General features: G+C 43.1%; 1 protein-coding gene across 2 annotated transcripts in view; it reads left to right on the forward strand.

The window, feature by feature from the left end:
* The first annotated feature begins 272 nt into the window (after positions 1 to 272).
* POU2F1 (POU class 2 homeobox 1) overlaps positions 273 to 17422 on the forward strand; it is a 182011-nt gene continuing 164861 nt past the window's right edge. The window contains exon 1 of one of the 2 annotated variants that reach the window (XM_047840561.1): positions 273 to 338. In XM_047840561.1, the coding sequence (XP_047696517.1) occupies positions 278 to 338 (61 nt within the window). In that variant the 5' untranslated portion in view covers positions 273 to 277. The remainder of the gene's footprint in view (positions 339 to 17422) is intronic. The other variant, XM_047840564.1, reaches the window with a different exon arrangement.

Here is a 17422-nt window from a genome sequence, read left to right on the forward strand (position 1 = left end):
GAAAAAAAAAAAAAATGCAGCGAAGGGGTGACTGGCAGGTTGAGGGCGCTTTAGCTAGTGAGGAGCCACGGCAGGCAGCGGGCGCGTGCGCACAGCGCCCGAAGGGGTGGGGCTCCTCCGAGGGGACGGCCTCGCGCGCCCCCTGGCGCGAGCCCGGGGAGAGGAAGGAGCGGGAGGGGGCGGAGAGGAGGGAGGAGGCACGGAGGGCGGGAGGGGGGAGGGGAGCCGGAGCGAGGGAGGGTTTATCGACCGGGCGATTTTGGTTAAAATATTCAAAATGGCGGACGGAGGAGCAGCGAGTCAAGATGAGAGTTCAGCCGCGGCGGCAGCAGCAGCAGGTAATCATTACAGCATTTTACATATTCATATTCATACTCAACCCCGGCTCCCGCTGCCCCCCCCCGCGACTTAGCATAATTTATTAGTACTCAGGATTATTATAATTAACGGCGGGGAGATGGGGGGCCGGGGAGCACGGAGCCCCCGCCGGGCGCCGAGCGGAGGGGGAAAGAGGCTCGGAGCGGCCAGGCGGAGGGGGAAGACAAGGGGCAAAGGGGGCTGCGATCCACCGCCCTCCTCCTGCCCCTGGCCCACCCCGCCGCCGCCGCTCGCCCGCCCGCCGGCACCGGCCCTCCTCCTCCGCCGGCCGCCGCCGCCGCCGCCTCCTCGCCGCCGTGCCCGAACCCGAGCGGGTCCGCGGCGGGGCCGCGGGGCCGGGGCAGAGGGAGAGGACAATAAAGACATTTTACATATTCATAGCCACTGGGCCGACGGGGCGCGGGCGGGCGACCCGGGCCGGGCGGGCGCGGGGTGGGGGGGGCGTGGAGGGGGATGGAGGTGGCGGCGAGCACAATGCCGGGGAGGCGGCGGGGCCGGAGCGGACCCCGGCGGCCGGACAGCCACACGCGTCCCCCCGCCCGGAGTGGGCCCAGGCGGGGGGGCGGGCGGCCCGGAGGGCGGCCGGGGGTGCGCCCGGGGAGAGCGCCCCGCCGGCGCCCGCGCCCCGCCGCTTCACCGGGGTCCGAGCGGGGCCGAGCCGGGGGGTCACGGCCCTGGGCACCTCGGCCGCGCCCCGCTTGTCCCCGGTGTGGCGGCCTGACCTGAGCCAGGCCCGCGCTCTAGGTGGGTAGGGGTGAGCGGTCGCGGGCGCTGCGAGGTGGCCTCGGGGCGGCGGGGGTGGGGAGCCCGCGCAGGGGTCCGCTTCGCCCCCTCCGGGGCGGACAGGGTTGAAAGGCGGCCCTCGTGGGAAGTTCCCCTCGGAGGGGGATGTCCTCCGGGGCAGCCCCATGTGCTCCAGACCATCGGTCAGCAGTCCCCTGGGTGCTGGAAAAGCTCCCGGTCTCCGGTGGGCCGTGCTTTTCCCCCCGGGAGTTGGGTTGGAGGTGCCTGGCGTGGTCTCATCTTCCTCTCCCCTGCCCCTCCCCGCTCCCCCGCCCCTCTGCGCTGACCCGGACCCACGGGGCCGGGGGCCCTCGGGGCCCTCTTGCTCCCAGGCCCCAGAAGCACCCGGAGGCCTCTCAAGAACTCGGATGTAAAGGCTGCCCTCCTGCCCCTGCCCCACAGCCGGCCGGCCTGACAAGTTGATAATATTCTCGATTTCCCCTCTCCTGTTGGGAGTTAGGTAGGGGCGGGGATCCCCCTCCTCGGTTCTGTGGTGTTGGTTTCTTGCTGGGTGCTGGGTCCTCTCTACTGTCTGCTTAGCCGAACCTCTCTCATTTGAATAATGTCTAATTCGGGGAGGTTTATATTATTGAAATGGCCGCCCGGCTTTCCCCGCCTCTCATGTTTAGTAATTCAGACCTTTAATAACAGCCACTCACAGCCCAACGCCGTGTTTATATTTTACATTCGCCCCATGTGCTTTTGTGGTTCGATATGATTCTTCTTTTTTTTTTTTTTCCTTGGCAATCCACGGGGCTCTGAGATCAAACCCAGGCTGTGCTGGGAAGAGCAGGGGGAGAGCTAGGCCTGGGCTCCTCTGGCAGTTGCCTAGGCCTCATTTTCTGCCGCTTGATTTATTTACTAATAACCAAAATGACTTTCCCCCACCAACTTCCACACACGTACCCGGCCTCCGCGGGCAAAACAAACCCTCCCGGGGCCTTCACCAGCATTAAACCAGCTCCTAACTAAGCTCTGACTCCGTCGTGTTTTGTTTTCTCCTAAAAAGATGTTCTCATAGTTTGCAGTAATATTAGGCCTAAGGGAAAAAAAAAATCTTCTCATTTTCAGGGACGAGTGAAACCTATTTTGACTTAATACAAGTAAGTCACTTCACTTTGGTGATAGCTCTCCCCTGCCCCTTGGCTTCCACCTCCAAGTTAAACACTTTCCGGCTTTGTAAAGGTCTGCACTACTTGTAAAACCTATAGTTGTGTGTTGTTGTTGTTTTTCCCTAGGAGTTGTAGAATAGTTAAGCGTTTTAGAAATTCCAATTAACAGCACTTTCAGAATGTCTCAGGGCAGCGTTTCCTTTTCAACTTCTTCATTCTAATTTAAGATAGAGCTGATATTAATTTTGTGCTGTCCCTGTCAAGGTTTGTGTATTTTAATGGGAGCACTCCTAAAAACAGAGACGGGTTAGGTTTTCTTTGAGCGGTTTGTGTCACGGTTAAATGAGTGAACATAGCAGAATAAACATAGTCATTGTGTCTACCCTGATCTTGGAACTTCTTCTCTTCCCAGCACACCCACCCCTCTTTAAGTTGTCAGAATTGATTTTATGTTTTATGTAGAATCAGGACAATTGGTCTGTGAAAGTCAGGCTAACTTCTGTTGTTTAGAGGAAAGAATAATTTTCATTTTTGGTTTTTCTCTTAGTAAAGCTTTTTTTCCCCTTTTCATTCTATCCAGTTTTAGTGTGTTTTATGAGAACATAGAGTTGCTTCTCATTGGTGGTTTTTTTTTTACCCCTGCTAGTAAAGTACCAGAGAAGTGTTATTTAGCTCTGATGTGTTAAACCTCTGAAATTATAAGGCACTTTATTTACGGTCAGTTGCTAGGTACATATTTTGGGAGACATTAGGCTTCAGTTTAATTTGTAACAAAATTGTAGATTTGGTGGGCTAAAAGCAAGCCAATTTCAAATAACCAGGTCTCATCATTTTTCCTCTTTCACATCCAGTAGGCCTGCCCGAATGGCGCTGGGGGATGGGGGGGGGGGGGATCTGTAGCTTTCATGTGAATGTTCAGGTGACTGACTGCTTCAGAGACCTGAAGCATGAGGTCGAATGGACAAAAGGCAGTAATATGATTTCATGCCTTAAATAGCATATGTTTTTGCACCCGATTCCCAAGATGTGGTCAAACTGATGATGTCATTGGACAGAGGACAAGGTGCAGTTAATTTGATTTATTGTCCTGAGGTGAAGTGTAGCAGTGAAACCTTCTCATAGGGAAACCATTTATCTCAGGACAATTTCCTTTATAGCTGCAATTTAACTACTACTGAGGCTGCAGATATTTTCTCCAGGATGATAAAATGTATGCTGAATTTTATAAACAAAACTCCACCATTAGAATTGTTTTAATAGAGAAAAGGATGAGTATTGTTAACTGGCATTTTGGTTGGCATTCCATGCTATTGTAAAAATTCGTTTCCTCAGGTTCTCAGATGGAGACTATGGGTTTTAAGTAAGTGCAATCAATGTACTTACTTTCATTCCAATGATTGGAAGTGATCAATATGTTTATTTTAGAGAGGTTCTTTGTGACCTCCCCAACTCTAATAAGGTGCCAGGCTAAAGAAAGAGAGATCATTGGCCTTACTACCTATTAAAAAGAATTTTTTTAAATCTTTTAGTTTTTGAGAAAGAGAGAGAGAGAGACAGAGCGTGAGCAGGGGTGGGGAGCAGAGAGAGGGAGAGGGAGACAGAATCTGAAGCAGGCTCCAGGCTCTGAGCTGTCAGGGCTCCAACTCCCAGACCGTGAGATCACGACCTGAGCGAAGTCCTACGCTTAACCGACTGAGCCACCCAGGCGCCCCTGGCCTTGGTACCTGTTTTAATGAGTAAAGTGAAATTGAAGAGAATGAGCACTATACATTCTTTTAAAAACTGAAATTACAGTGTTTAAAAATAAGGTAGATACTTATAAGAAAGCATGTGCTTGGCATACAGTTTAAAAAATAATTCAAAATTCTTTTTGGATTTGTCTTAGTCTGGAGAAATGTATGTATTTTGATTGATTAGTGATTTTTAAAATTACTACATTGTGAGGTAGTGATTCCACCTAAGATTTTTGACATAGAAGGTTTTCCTTTTAGACATTTTTCATCATAATTTTAACTAGTGTATCTTACGGTGCTGATTAAAATGCCTTAGGAATGTGGTAGGATGCTGTGCTTTATCCCTAACTCTTCCAAGCTTGATAGAGTATTTGAGATTATTTTTGAGCCTTAGTTTATAACCTGCCCATCTCCTTGTGTACCCATCTGGCAGGCTACTCACAAGTTTTCAGAAGACCCATTGTCCCTTTCTTAACTTGCCCCACCTACTAATTATAATGGTACTTTTGAGTTTAGGTCTTGAAAATTCATGTGACAGCTGACCAAATGTTTTTAATATTTGAAAGGACCGTTCTGCTTCCAAGCTATTACTGTAATTTTAAACATCTTTTCCAAACTAATTTTTAACTCCTTTCATTTTGTCATTGTCAAAACTCCCAGGAATCAAGGAGAGTGACTGTTATTCAGGTGTACAGTGAATAGTATTCTGCCATATTTTTAATTTACTATTCTCTGCACCGATAAGCAGCAGAAAGCAGAAGAAATAAAATGTGTTTTATTGCTGCCTAGATTGAAGTAATTGTTAATCTGTTATTCATCTGGTCGTCGGATTTCAGAATAAATTTAGGGCTTAGAATGTTAAGTCGCTCTTACCAAGCCACCAAAGATGTTTAAAGAAGCCTTGACTGTCTTAGGCAGGTGCTTCTAAAATGGCGGAACCCGAGGGGTGCCTGGGCGGCTCAGTTGGTTAAGTGCACGACTTTCCTCGGGTCATGATCTCATGGTTCATGAGTTTGAGCACCACATTGGGCTCTCTGCTGTCACCACAGAGCCTGCTTTGGATCCTCTGTCCCCTCGCCTCCCGCTCCTCCCATGCTTGTTCTCTCTCAAAATAAGTAAATTAACTTTAAAAAGCTTGTAATATAAATGAGGTAACTAAATCATGTAATATCCTAGCCTTTCCCCAAAGCTTAAAAAAAAGAATGACAGACCTGGAAATTTGAATGTTATCTTTCATAAGTGGTTGGCATTAAAAATGAAATATTTGAAGTTTCTTGAATCTGTATTATTTGATCTTGGATATTTGGCTGTATGTCTTTGTGTTTAAGTTGTTTTTAACATTGGTCACTCACTTTCATGAACATGTTTCCTTTGTACTAGGAAGACTATAACATTATGTAGTGGTGATTGCCTCATTATTAACGGTTATTTTTGTTTGTTTTTTTACATTGAAAACACACAGCTCTACTCTTTGTATATTAGTTTTTTGAGCACTATTAAAATAATTTTCTTTTTTTAATTTTTTCATGTTTATTTATTTTTGAGAGACAGAGTGAGCATGCTGGGGAGGGGCAGAGAGAGAGGGAGAGATAAATCCCAACCAGGCTCCAAACTGTCAGCGCATAGCCCTACGCGGGGCCTGAATTCTCGAACTGTGAGATCACGACCTGAGCCGTAACCGAGAGTCTGACGCTTAACTGACTGAGCCACCCCGGCGCCCCTAAAACCAATTATATTTTAAAATACTGGTATATGGCTATCATTAACTTGTTTTTATACAACAGTACTTGTTCAGTTACACAGTTTTTGTGATTAGTAAATACTGTGAAGTGCAATTTTAAGCAGGGATGTGTTTTCCCAGTGGAAGTGTTTGGGTTTAAAACTATTTAAATAATTATTGTTTACAGAATGGAATAAGTAACGCAACACGCTCCTTTTGGGTTACTTAGGTTCTTGTTTCTGTTGCCTTTTTTTAATATTAAGTTTAAATGCTTGAGCAAACATGCTTATTATTTATTTTTTCACGGAAATCCAGTATCAGGCGTCAGAATGTGCATTTGATTGTCATACATCCGTCTTACTGGAGTTTCTGTACCCCTCCTGAATGCTTTCCTTCTTTTTTTAGGAAACTCTTTGGGCAGGGATTTTGCTTAATTCTTTTATTGTATTGCTTAAATAAGGTAAATATGTTTTTGAGGGGAATCAGGGATGAAAGAGGTAATAACTACAGATTATAGAGAATAGCAGTTTCCTTACCCATCTTTTGCTGAACATTTTTTGTGCAATATTGACATTTTGTGAATAAAGATAATAACTTTTCAGGTTTATATTTCTTCTTAAGTTATTTACACTGATGTGAATGTTATCTAATCGTATCCATGGGAAGAGGCAGTCTTAGGGCCCTCCTACTCCACCATCTTCCCAGCCTCCCTCCTTATATTTCTTCTTAGGAATAAATCTGTTTTATTTTGTACTGAAATATTTCCATGTTCTAAACTGGCCGTGAGCCCTTATAAACTCTTTCAGCAGTAATAGCAATGGGAAAAAAAAAAATGGCATGAGTGGAGCCATTGCCTGTGACTGATCCATTTACAATATATTTAGAATTTGGAATATGAGAATTGTCTTGAGTTTCAGATCCTCTGATTTAAAGAAGCTCTTTACATATTATGCATGTAGTTTATAGAGTTCTGTGTGTTTTTACTATAGGGTGTTATTGAGCATTGATAGGTTATGTTGTTTATACTTAGTTGCTGATATAGCTCCTTTGTGTCATGTTTTGGGTTTTTTTTTTTTTTTTCCAGTTAAGCAAATACTCAAGTTTTCACTGTTGCCTAGATTTGCTGACAGGACTAGTAATGAACAAAAGAAGAATCAGCAAACCTCTACATTTATCAGATTTTCTTTTTAAAGTACTGTCCAGGAAACTAGGATATTCATCCAGAAAAGGATACATAATATTTATTTAAAAAAAAAAAAAGACAATGTGAAAAGCGCAAAACTAAGCTCAGTATGAATATTGGTAGTAGCTTTACTTAACCTGTGATGTTGAAAGTACAGTCACATGGTTTATTTCATAACTCTCTGTGACTTTATTGGTTTTTATGTTGGAATCATAACAATAGTATGTAAAGTTAAATCAGTAAAATAATACAAATTAGTAGGTTTTTTGCGCGGGGACTAGTGAGTTTCCTCTTTGTAATAGGAGATATAAACAGGAATGGCTGGGAGTGAATATTATGTTGTGTCTTTTAACTCCTTTTTGTTTAACATGTAATGGAGTCGTGCTGACTGGCTTTGTAACTTACTGTGTGAATATACTTTTTTACAGAAAAGTGACTTACCTGTTTTCTTGATTGAGTACATTTATCTTAATGGTCTGCTTAATGAAAGAAATGTCTTTTTGGCTGATTCATACTGCAGCAAGGAAGTTTATTATAATCAGTCCTTTATTTATTTACAATTATTTCATAGTTTACAAAATATATCTGCTGTGTACCTGGTCTTATGTCAGTTGTTTTTGGGGATAACAAGGGAAATATAAGACTATGCTATGGAGGAGTTGGTATCTTTCCATAGCAAGGAAAAATAAAAAAACAATGTACGTAATATAATTATATGTTAGAATATGTAGCAGATGATCGTGATCAGGATAGATATCAGGGTGTGTCCAAATTCGCAGGAACCAAAGGATCCTAGAGCCTTTATAGCTGAAAGGTAATGTAGATACCGTCTATCCTATAGCCTTTACAGATGAGGAAATGTTCTCCCAGCGATTCAGTGTCTTGCCCTCAGTCTCTTCACTGTTGAGTTAGGCATCAGAACCCAAGACTTCTGACTTTCTAGACTCCTCCCCACACCCCCAGTCTCTCTGCCACATCACTGCCAGTCAGATAAGACTTTAAGCAGAAGATGAGTTTTAAAGCTGAGCTTAAAAAAAGGCAAAAAGAATTAGGAATGGGAAGACAGAGAAGCATATTGCTGGGGAAATATTCAGGATTGTAGGTAAAGAATGAGGCATTTGTTCTAGGTGCAGGGTTTTTAAGGAATCCCGTGATAAAAGTGATGTTTTAGGATTGACGTGGTGTACAAGATGGTTTGAAACAACGCAGAGATTGTATCCATGGAAACCAATATATAAAAATCGAGGCATTCGGTTTGCCGACTAATTGGTTTAAATGCTATTGGAGATACAAACAAAGAACAGTCACCTGACCTCAAGAGGCGTTCAGTCTAATAACGATGCAATAAAATAGAGAATCCAGGATAAATATGTTGAGGATGTTGTGGATGTTGTCCAGTTAATCACACAGAATAAGGACCTTGGGGAAAAATTCTTGCCAGGTCTTTATGTTAGGAACTTTTTTATTTCTCACCAATAGCTTTGTTTTTAGTCTTCTGGACACTGCTAATAATTGACTTAGTTTTCTTTTCCAATCAAACTACAGTGTTCAGACCAAGTTATTAACCTGAAAGATGGGAAAGGCAATTATGGTATGCATTTTTCTTAGCCTCCTCATTCCCAGTTTCTTTTTATGTCCTTACCTTTTGTTTTATATTTCTTTTATTTAAGCTTCTGTCTTAAAATTCTTGTTCTTTTGTGTTTTATGTGGGCTGCTTTATATCCCTTCTGGAGCAAAGCAGGTGTAAATAAAATAAAATTACCATCACCATAACATAATGATACTGTCTGTATTTTTATAGCACTTTAAAGTTTATAGCAGCCCTCTCATTTTCATTACCTTAGTTGGCCCTTTCAGGCAAGTATTATTATACCCACTTTATAGTTGAGTAAAATAAAGCCTAGATTAAGTGACTTCCCCAAAGTCATGTGCTCAGGAAGCACAAAGTGTGTTTGGGGAACAGCAGGACTTCCAGGTCAGTTATTGCTTAGGCTATACAGTGGGGAGCGGTGGAAGGTTACTGACTCTGTTCTGGAGAGCTCTGAATGCTCTGGGCTGATGGCGTAGGAGTCTGGATTTCTTTTGCTAGGCAGTAGGGATCCTTTGAATTTTTTTGTTCTGGACTAGCCATGATCAAAGCCCTTAATTCTAAGTGTTTAGCAGCTAATTAGAGTCAAGGGGGATGCTAAGGTTTTGAGCTTAGATTATAAAGAGCAGTGCCAAGTAAACAGAAGCAGGGAGGTTGGAAGAGGGAGCCATTTGGAGACTAGGCAATGAATTCAACTTTGGAGATGTCACTTGAGACATGATTGGTGGCTATTACTGCGTTATAAATTCGTTGTGAAAATCAAGACAGTTTTACTGAATTAAATGTGTGATAAACGTACAAATATTAGGATTGAGATTTGTGCTCCTGCCACTCCATTGTGTGGACTGAGCACTGAGTCTGAGCATTGTAAATCCTAGACCTCTCATTTTGACTTTGCTACTGACTTCTGTGGTTGTTTCTTTCAACAATCAGATGGTGATAACACCGGTGTTAGAGGGATGCCGTGGTGAGTAACAAATTGATAGAAGACTTTTTTTTTTTTAATTTTTTTTTTCAACGTTTATTTATTTTGGGGACAGAGAGAGACAGAGCATGAATGGGGGAGGGGCAGAGAGAGAGGGAGACACAGAATCGGAAACAGGCTCCAGGCTCTGAGCCATCAGCCCAGAGCCCGACGCGGGGCTCGAACTCCCGGACCGCGAGCTCGTGACCTGGCTGAAGTCGGACGCTTAACCAACTGCGCCACCCAGGCGCCCCAGCAGAAGACTTTTTAAAGTACTATAATAGTTTTTCTTACATGAGCACAAGAGTAAAATCAGCAATTTTATTACTGGTGCTGCTGTAGAGAAGCTTTAGATTGATTCTGTGGGCCATTGTACTTCAGGTTATACATTTCCGTGTGCGGCCAGCACCTTGGGAGAGGGAATGCACTCCACCGGTGCTCTTCTGACAGCTTTCCCATGGAGGTGTTGCATTGTAGCAGACAGAAACTTTGAAGGTTCTCTGTTAATCTGGCCCCCATCCCTGCCTATGCATTCTTATCTCCTACTCCTTCCTTACAGAGCATGATTCAACAGTTCCACCCTTATCAGCCCACCACAAACACAGTGTTTCTTTTATCAGGTTTTAATTTTTTTTAATGTTTATTTACTTTTGAGAGAGACACACACACACACACACACACACGCACACACACACACACACACACACACACACACACACACACACACAGAGTGCGAGCAGAGGCGGGGCAGAGAGAGAGGGAGACACGGAATCCGAAGCAGAGCCCGATGCAGGGCTCGAACCCATGAACTGTGAGATCATGACCTGAGCCGAAGTCAGACGCTTAACTGATTGAGCCACCCAGGCACCCCAGATTTTAATTAAAAAAAAAAATTACCTAGGGGCCCCTGGGTGGCTCAGTTGCCTACGACTTTGGCTCAGGTCATGATTGCATGTTTCGTGGGTTTGAGCCCCAAGCTAGACTTTGAGCTGGTGTCACGGGGCCTGCTTCGGCCTGTCTCCCTCTTTCTCTGCCCCTTCCCCAATCATGCGCATGAGCGCGCGCTCTCTCTCTCTCTCTCTGTCTCTCTCTGTCTCTCTCTCTCTCTTTCAAAAATAAATAAACATGAAAAAAAATAAAATAGGGGCACCTGGGTGGCTCAGTCGGTTGAGCGTCCAGCTCTTGATTTCGGCTCAGGTCATGATCTCACAGTTTGTGAGTTCAAGCCCCTCGTCGGGCTCTGCGCTGCCAGTGCAGAGCCTCCTTGGGATTCTGTCTCTCTCCCTCTCTCTCTCTGCTCCTTCCTCGCTTGTGCACGTGCATGTGCGCTCTCTCTCTCTCTCTCTCTCTCTCTCTCTCAAATAAACTTTAAAAAGTTTATTAAAACGATTAAAAAAAAATCTACCTAAAACTTTGTGTTGAAGAGCTGTTTAAGGAGGGTGGCTGTATTTTATCCTGGTACTTTGTTTGGGCTCTCTTCATCCTTCCCTCCCCACCCCTTCCCACCCCCTCCCCGTCCTGCTGCACAACCCCATCCCAGTGTGAAAGTAAGCCCACCGTTTTGGTCACTCTGTCAGAACCTGTGCTCACACCGACATCCCTTTGGAATGTCAGGGTGTGTGATGGGGTACGGTGAGTGAGAGACCTGGGTTCTGGATCGCTGATTAGCTTTGTGACTCGGGGACAAGTTACTTCACCACCGACTTTTTTCCTTTTTCTACATATTTGTAAATAAAAGAGTTTTCACACTTTTAAAAGCCGTTGGAGTTTTTTGTAACGAATTTTAGGCAGAAGCTTATTATATAAAAGGTGAGAGTGGAGCAACTCTGACTGAAATGGGTGTCAGAGGTAGGAAATGCATCCCCTGTTTCCCCTGGTGGCCCTCAAGGCACTTTCACGGGATCCTGAAGGACTCCTGCTCAGCACACGGTTTGAAAGCTGTTGTCCTTGTTTACCATAAAGGCCCTGGCTCCTGAAATAGCTGATCTCTCAAGCCTGTGCTACTGTCCTAGTTTCTCTGAGGTTAGCTCTTAATTTGTGTTCATTTAGCTAATTCAGCACTTCATTATACACAGTCTTATTTTCTTCTCTAATTGAGTTATGTAAGTAAACCTTGTCTCCAAGAGCCTTGAGATCAAGAACACTCTCCTAGGGACGGAGCGCACATTTAGCAGATAATGTTTAATTGATTAAATTAGGGGTTCTCAATCTTTGCTGGGGTAAGACTCATCCCTGGGACTCTCAACATGCAGAGGCCTAGGCCTTACCTCCAGAGTTTCTAATACACTAGAGGTCTGGGCATGCATAGTTTAAAAAAGCTTTACAAATGATTCAGTAGCACTGAACGATTAGGACAATTTAAATAAGGATAGTTGCATTTCACGACCATTGCTTACACTATCTTGAACAGCGGTTCTCAATGTACAAAAAAAGTCTCTGTAGTGGAAAGATCAATAGAACTAGGAAACCTGGATCCTTATTCCGTCTGTAGCACTGTGTAGCTTCTTTCCTTCCTTCCTTCCTTCCTTCACGTTTATTTATTTTTGAGAGAGAGAGAGACAGACAGACAGACAGAGCATGAGTGGGGGAGAGGCAGAGAGGGAGCTAGAATCCAAAGCAGGCTCCATGCTCTAAGCTGTCAGCACAGAGCCTGACACGGGGCTCAAACCCACAAGTCATGAGATCATGACCTGAGCCGAAGCCAGACACTTAACTGACTGAGCCACCCAGGCGCCCAGCACTGTATAGCTTTCTGATGTTGAACAAATCACTTAACTTTTCTAGCCCATAGGATTCTCACTGATGAATTGTGGATTGTTTTCATACTTTTTTTTTTTCTTTTTAAGCTGTGGAATTCTTCAGTACTATCTTTTGGATGAAGGCCAGTAAACACAGATACTTTGAGTAGCTTGGCTTTCATCTGAATACTGTTTTAATAAATTTATTACGAATATAAAGCATGATAGGTTTGATCCTATCTTAGCAACAGAGCTAAATCATGTGAGATGGGTAGTCCAGAAAGGTAGCATTGGGATTTTAAACTGGAAACATCTTATTAGAATGTGAATGAACAAAGACAGTAAGCTTATCAGGAACTGTACTAGTTCTCAATGTGAGCATGAACTGGATTATAATTAACCAACCTGACTGGTCCTTCTGCATTCATTTAATTCAGTAAATATTTATAGAGCTTGTTTTATTCCTTGCCACGTACACAACATTGGAGATAGAATAGTGAGACAGAGTTTTTGCCTTCAAAGTTTATAATCTGCTGGGCAAGTCATACATTAAATAACACTGTTCATACTTAATTGAGTAAAATACGGGAAATCCAGAGTACTCTGAATAAGATAGGGCCTTAAGCATGAGATAGGGATACCTAATCTGGACAGGAGGACTTGGGAAGGGCTCCCTGAGTAAATGATGTTTACACTGAGACATGCAGGATGACTGCAAGTTAATCAGTCCAAGGCTGAGTGGGAAGGTAGGATTGCAGATGTCCTAAGCAAAAAGGAACAGTATATACATTATTCTTGAAACCAGTGAAAACACAGCACTTTCAGGGAACTCAAGTTTGGTCTGGGTGGTCCAGAAAGAGTAAGATTTAGCTCAAGAGCTGAAGATGGTTTTCAAATTACGAGGCTATTTTCATGCTCTTTGTCCTTTATAATGGCCCAATACACGGGCAAAATCTATGGAAGAGATTCCATACCTTCTACCAAATGCATGAATTTCCAGTGGCAATAATACATAACATTCGCCAAGTCTTTGTGCCAGTTACTGTACAAAGCTTTATATGCGTTTTCATATTAATCTTCACAATGGCCCCATGAGGTGTGTGTGCTTGTCATCCCTTCTTTCACGTGAGACGACAGTGTAAAGAGGCTCAGTGGCACATCTGGGTCTCTGACCCGTTTTGATTGTGGCAGCAAGCAATTAAGAGAATTCTCATGCTTTTAACCATTAACTTGTTTCAAGTCACTTTGATGATGAAGTATGTTAACAACTGTTACTTGAGTTTATCCTTAGTGCGTTTACACACAGCTCCCAGGCGCTTACCCAGGCCCAAATTGTGTGGTCTAGAACCAACCGTATATCCTGCAGTTTGGAGGGATGGACGTCTAACTGGTTACTAGATCCAATGTTAACCTAGATTTCAGGTATCTCCATATGTTGGCTATAGAAATATTTTGAAACTGTGTATCGATGGCTGAACCCTGAACATTTTGGATTTCTGTTAAGAATTGTATTTAAAACTGAAGCTCTTTGCAGATGTTAGCATTCAGATATATTTTATTTGGGGCATCATGTATTTTATATTTTTTCATGACCTAGTTTGCTACCTAGGAAATAGGACGTCTACTGTTATGTATTCTTTTGATGAACATGTGTCTAAAATGTTTTACTGTTTCTCAAATGAGTTGTGACTTAAAATTGGTAGACAGGCAAATAGCATGCATTTGTTTACTGCTCCCCTGACCAAGCTGTTCCTAAACCAGGGCTGTAGCTTTCCGTTGAGGAAACATGACTGTTGATTATTGTTTCTGATAAGCTAGCCATTTAGTAGTATTGGTGTTCTCAATCATGTATCCTCTGTTTAGTCTTGCCCAGCATCACCCTGTTTAGTTGTCTGAAATATTTTTCTTTATGCGACCTTGCTGAGAGCCACTCTCGTGCTCCCCTGGTGCTTTCTCGTGCAGCTGGCCACGAATGCTGTTTAGGCAGAGTAATACATACACGTTCATATACCAATCAGTTAGAACGGAATTGGTGAAAGTCCTCTGATGTTATGAAAGACATTGTAAACATCACTATCGCCTGGGAAGACTAATGTAATGAGTGATGCTGGAAGAAATGATGGTGTGATTTCAGGGACGTAGACTTTAGCGTCAGGGCCATTGCCAGCTCGTGATGTTGGAATCTTGTCTCATCACGTCAGTTACATACGCTGTAAGGACCGGTATCAGGGCCATTGCCAGCTCGTGAGGCCACAGTCTCGTCTGGTCAGTTGCATACTGCTGTGAGGACCGATATGATGTTGGCTCAGTCAGAGCCCCTTTCCTGGAATGTGCCCCTGACTATGTGCATCCATACATCCAAACTCATCCCCCAGATGGGCCTGCCCCTCATGTGTGTGTGCATAATTTACAAAAGGAATCATAGTGTACATGTTTTGTGACTTGCCTCCATCCCCTTTGCTTAAATTTTTTCATGGCTCCCTATTTAGAATTTGTTGAGGTAAGTAAGATAAACACTCTTATTTATTTGCTAGGTGCAAGTAACCTTTGGGTAATTTCAAGGCTGACTTCCCCCCCTTACTTTTCCTGTTTTTTTGTTTTTTTTTTTTTTTAAGATCTCTGAACTTTATTTAGTTGAATGACTTCTAGTGGCATAAATAACAAATGACACAGTATTTTATTGTACAGACAGACCAGTTATTTACTTGATCCCTTTTGATCTAAGCATCCCATCTATAGTGCTTTATTTTTATTTTTGAATTTTTATTTTTATTTTATTTTATTTTTTTTAGTTTTTATTTATCTTGAGAGAGAGAGAGAGAGAGAGAGCAAGCGGGGAAGGGGCAGAGGGAGGGAGAGACAGAATCTCAAGCAGGCTTTGTGCTGTCAGCATAGAGCCCAACACTGGGCTTAAACTCATGAATGGTGAGATCATGACCTGAGCTGAGATCAAGAGGTGGATGCTTAACCAAATGACCTACCCAGGTGTCCCGACTAAAAAAAAAAAAAAAATTAAGATTTTATTTTTAAATAATCTCTACACCCAACATGGGGCTCAAACTGACAATACTGAGATCAAGAATCACATGCCCCACCCACTAAGCCAGCCAGGTGCCCCTAAAGTGTTATATTTTTTTAAAATATAAATCCTTAGGAATAAGAATGACAGAATAAAAAAGTTACATATTTAAATATTTTGGACATGTTATCAGATTGCCCTTGGGAGAGGTACCATTCTATATTTTTATCTACAGTATATATTTTATCCATAATACTTAATAATGTCAGTTTCCCCCCAAGCTCTTTTAAATTTTTGCTTTGTTGATAGATAAAGAATGTCTATGAATATATTATCATCTTCATATTTTTATTGTATGTTGGGCATCTTATGAAATTTTTTTCTTTTTCTGTATATCTTTCAAATGTCAGTGATTTTTTTTCTTGTTGTTTTGCACTGGTTCTAGCCTTTTCAGAATATTTGTGGTTTTCCTGAAAATGTATAACTTTCATATTGTCTTTACATGAGTACCTCCCCCTTCTTTCATTAATTAAGGCCTATATGTCTTTTGAGAAGCAGTTTAGGGATGAGAGAAGAGATTGGGTTACCAACTGGGAACTCTTAAAACTCTCCCACTGCCTTCCCAATTTCCACAAACTCTGCAGAGTCAGAGTTGGAGACCTTTTCTCTGTTTCTGCAGATGATATTCCAGCATCTATTTTAGCACTTTTAATTATTGGCTAACTTGTTTCTCATTTTCAGAATAGCTTAAACTCTGTAAGATTCAGGACTGCATTTTACCCTGACATTTAACACCTGCTTGCTGTGTTTTTGGTGCTTAGCAAGGTTGTGTTTATTTATTTATTTTCTGCGTGTATAGAATTAATTTTACACTTGTTACACCAAACAGCATTTTAAACACTGACATAAATTCCCTAATAAGATAAAGCAAAGACAAAAGCGTTATCTTAGAAACAACACCATCACTCTTCAACTACTATTGCATTTGAACTTTTATAATTTGAGAGTGTATTCATGCAACAGTCTGTAGACAACTAGTTTTAACAGACAAAGAACACTTTTAAGCAGATATGACTGTCCTAAATTGTTTATTAGGGAAGAATTGTACAGATATTACCTATATTATGTGGTGCTGGAGAGCGTTGGTCTTCTCCACGCTGCACGGTGAGACCCACCGACAGTGCAGAGGAACTTGTGGCCGTTTTCATGGCCTTAGCTCCTGCTCTCGCACCTGCACGTGTCAGCCCTCCCATGTCCCTGTGCTGGTGGACTGCTTAGGTGATGCACTGGGTGGCAGGATTTCTTTTCCTAGCCTTGTGGAGTGGACCAGTGAGGATAACCTGAGATTTTGTATGTGGAATCTTCACCAGTCCAGTAGGAAGTGAGGACTCTCAGAGCTGCACAGCGGCGGCCAGCTCACTCCAGGGCAGCCCCTACGGCTTGGAGCAGACTTGTTGGTTCACACCGTGCGGGCTGGCCTGCCGCAGGAACTGGTGGTCTGCGGCCCAGCCCTGTCCGGTGGGCGGGGCCGGGAGCACCCGAGCACATCACCCTGCGCCCTGACCTTGTCCTGACTGCCCTGACCGTGCCCTCGCTGGAGTGTGCAAACCTCCACTGCTTCCTCCTCCGCGGATCCAGCACATGCTTGGAAGGGCCCATTTTGGCTTCCCAGTATGGATGGAGTGATGTTTTGATTTTCAGATTTTCTGCTATCTGTACGTCTAGTGGAAGAGGAGGATGAACTTGTGTCCTTAAAGAGAGCCTGGGGCTGTTACAAAATGAGAGAATGTCATGGCCGTGCAATCTAAAATTAGTACTTATGGATTCTGTATTCTCTTTTGTAATGCATTGGTGTTTTATATATCAAATACTTAAAATGATTCAACTTTGAGTAAAATTTACTTTCCAGAGATATCTAGCATGTTTATCCTGTGCCTTTGAGTACTTTCCCAGAGATCTTTGGTATATTGGTCTCCCCATACGAAGCACATACAGAAGTGAAAATAGCACTGACTCTGGAACACTGACTCTCCAACCTGGTTGGAATCTTGGCTTTGCCACTTACTGGCTGTGGGCCAATGGACTAGTTACTTGGCCTCTTTGTAGTACTTTACAGAATAATCTATTTCACTTAACAAGTTTATGCACAGCAAATATTTATTGAATGCTTACAGTTTGCAAGGCATTGTCCTGAGTTTGTGATT

Source organism: Prionailurus viverrinus, chromosome F1 (assembly GCF_022837055.1).
Source record: "Prionailurus viverrinus isolate Anna chromosome F1, UM_Priviv_1.0, whole genome shotgun sequence".
Classification (NCBI taxonomy): Eukaryota; Metazoa; Chordata; class Mammalia; order Carnivora; family Felidae; genus Prionailurus; species Prionailurus viverrinus.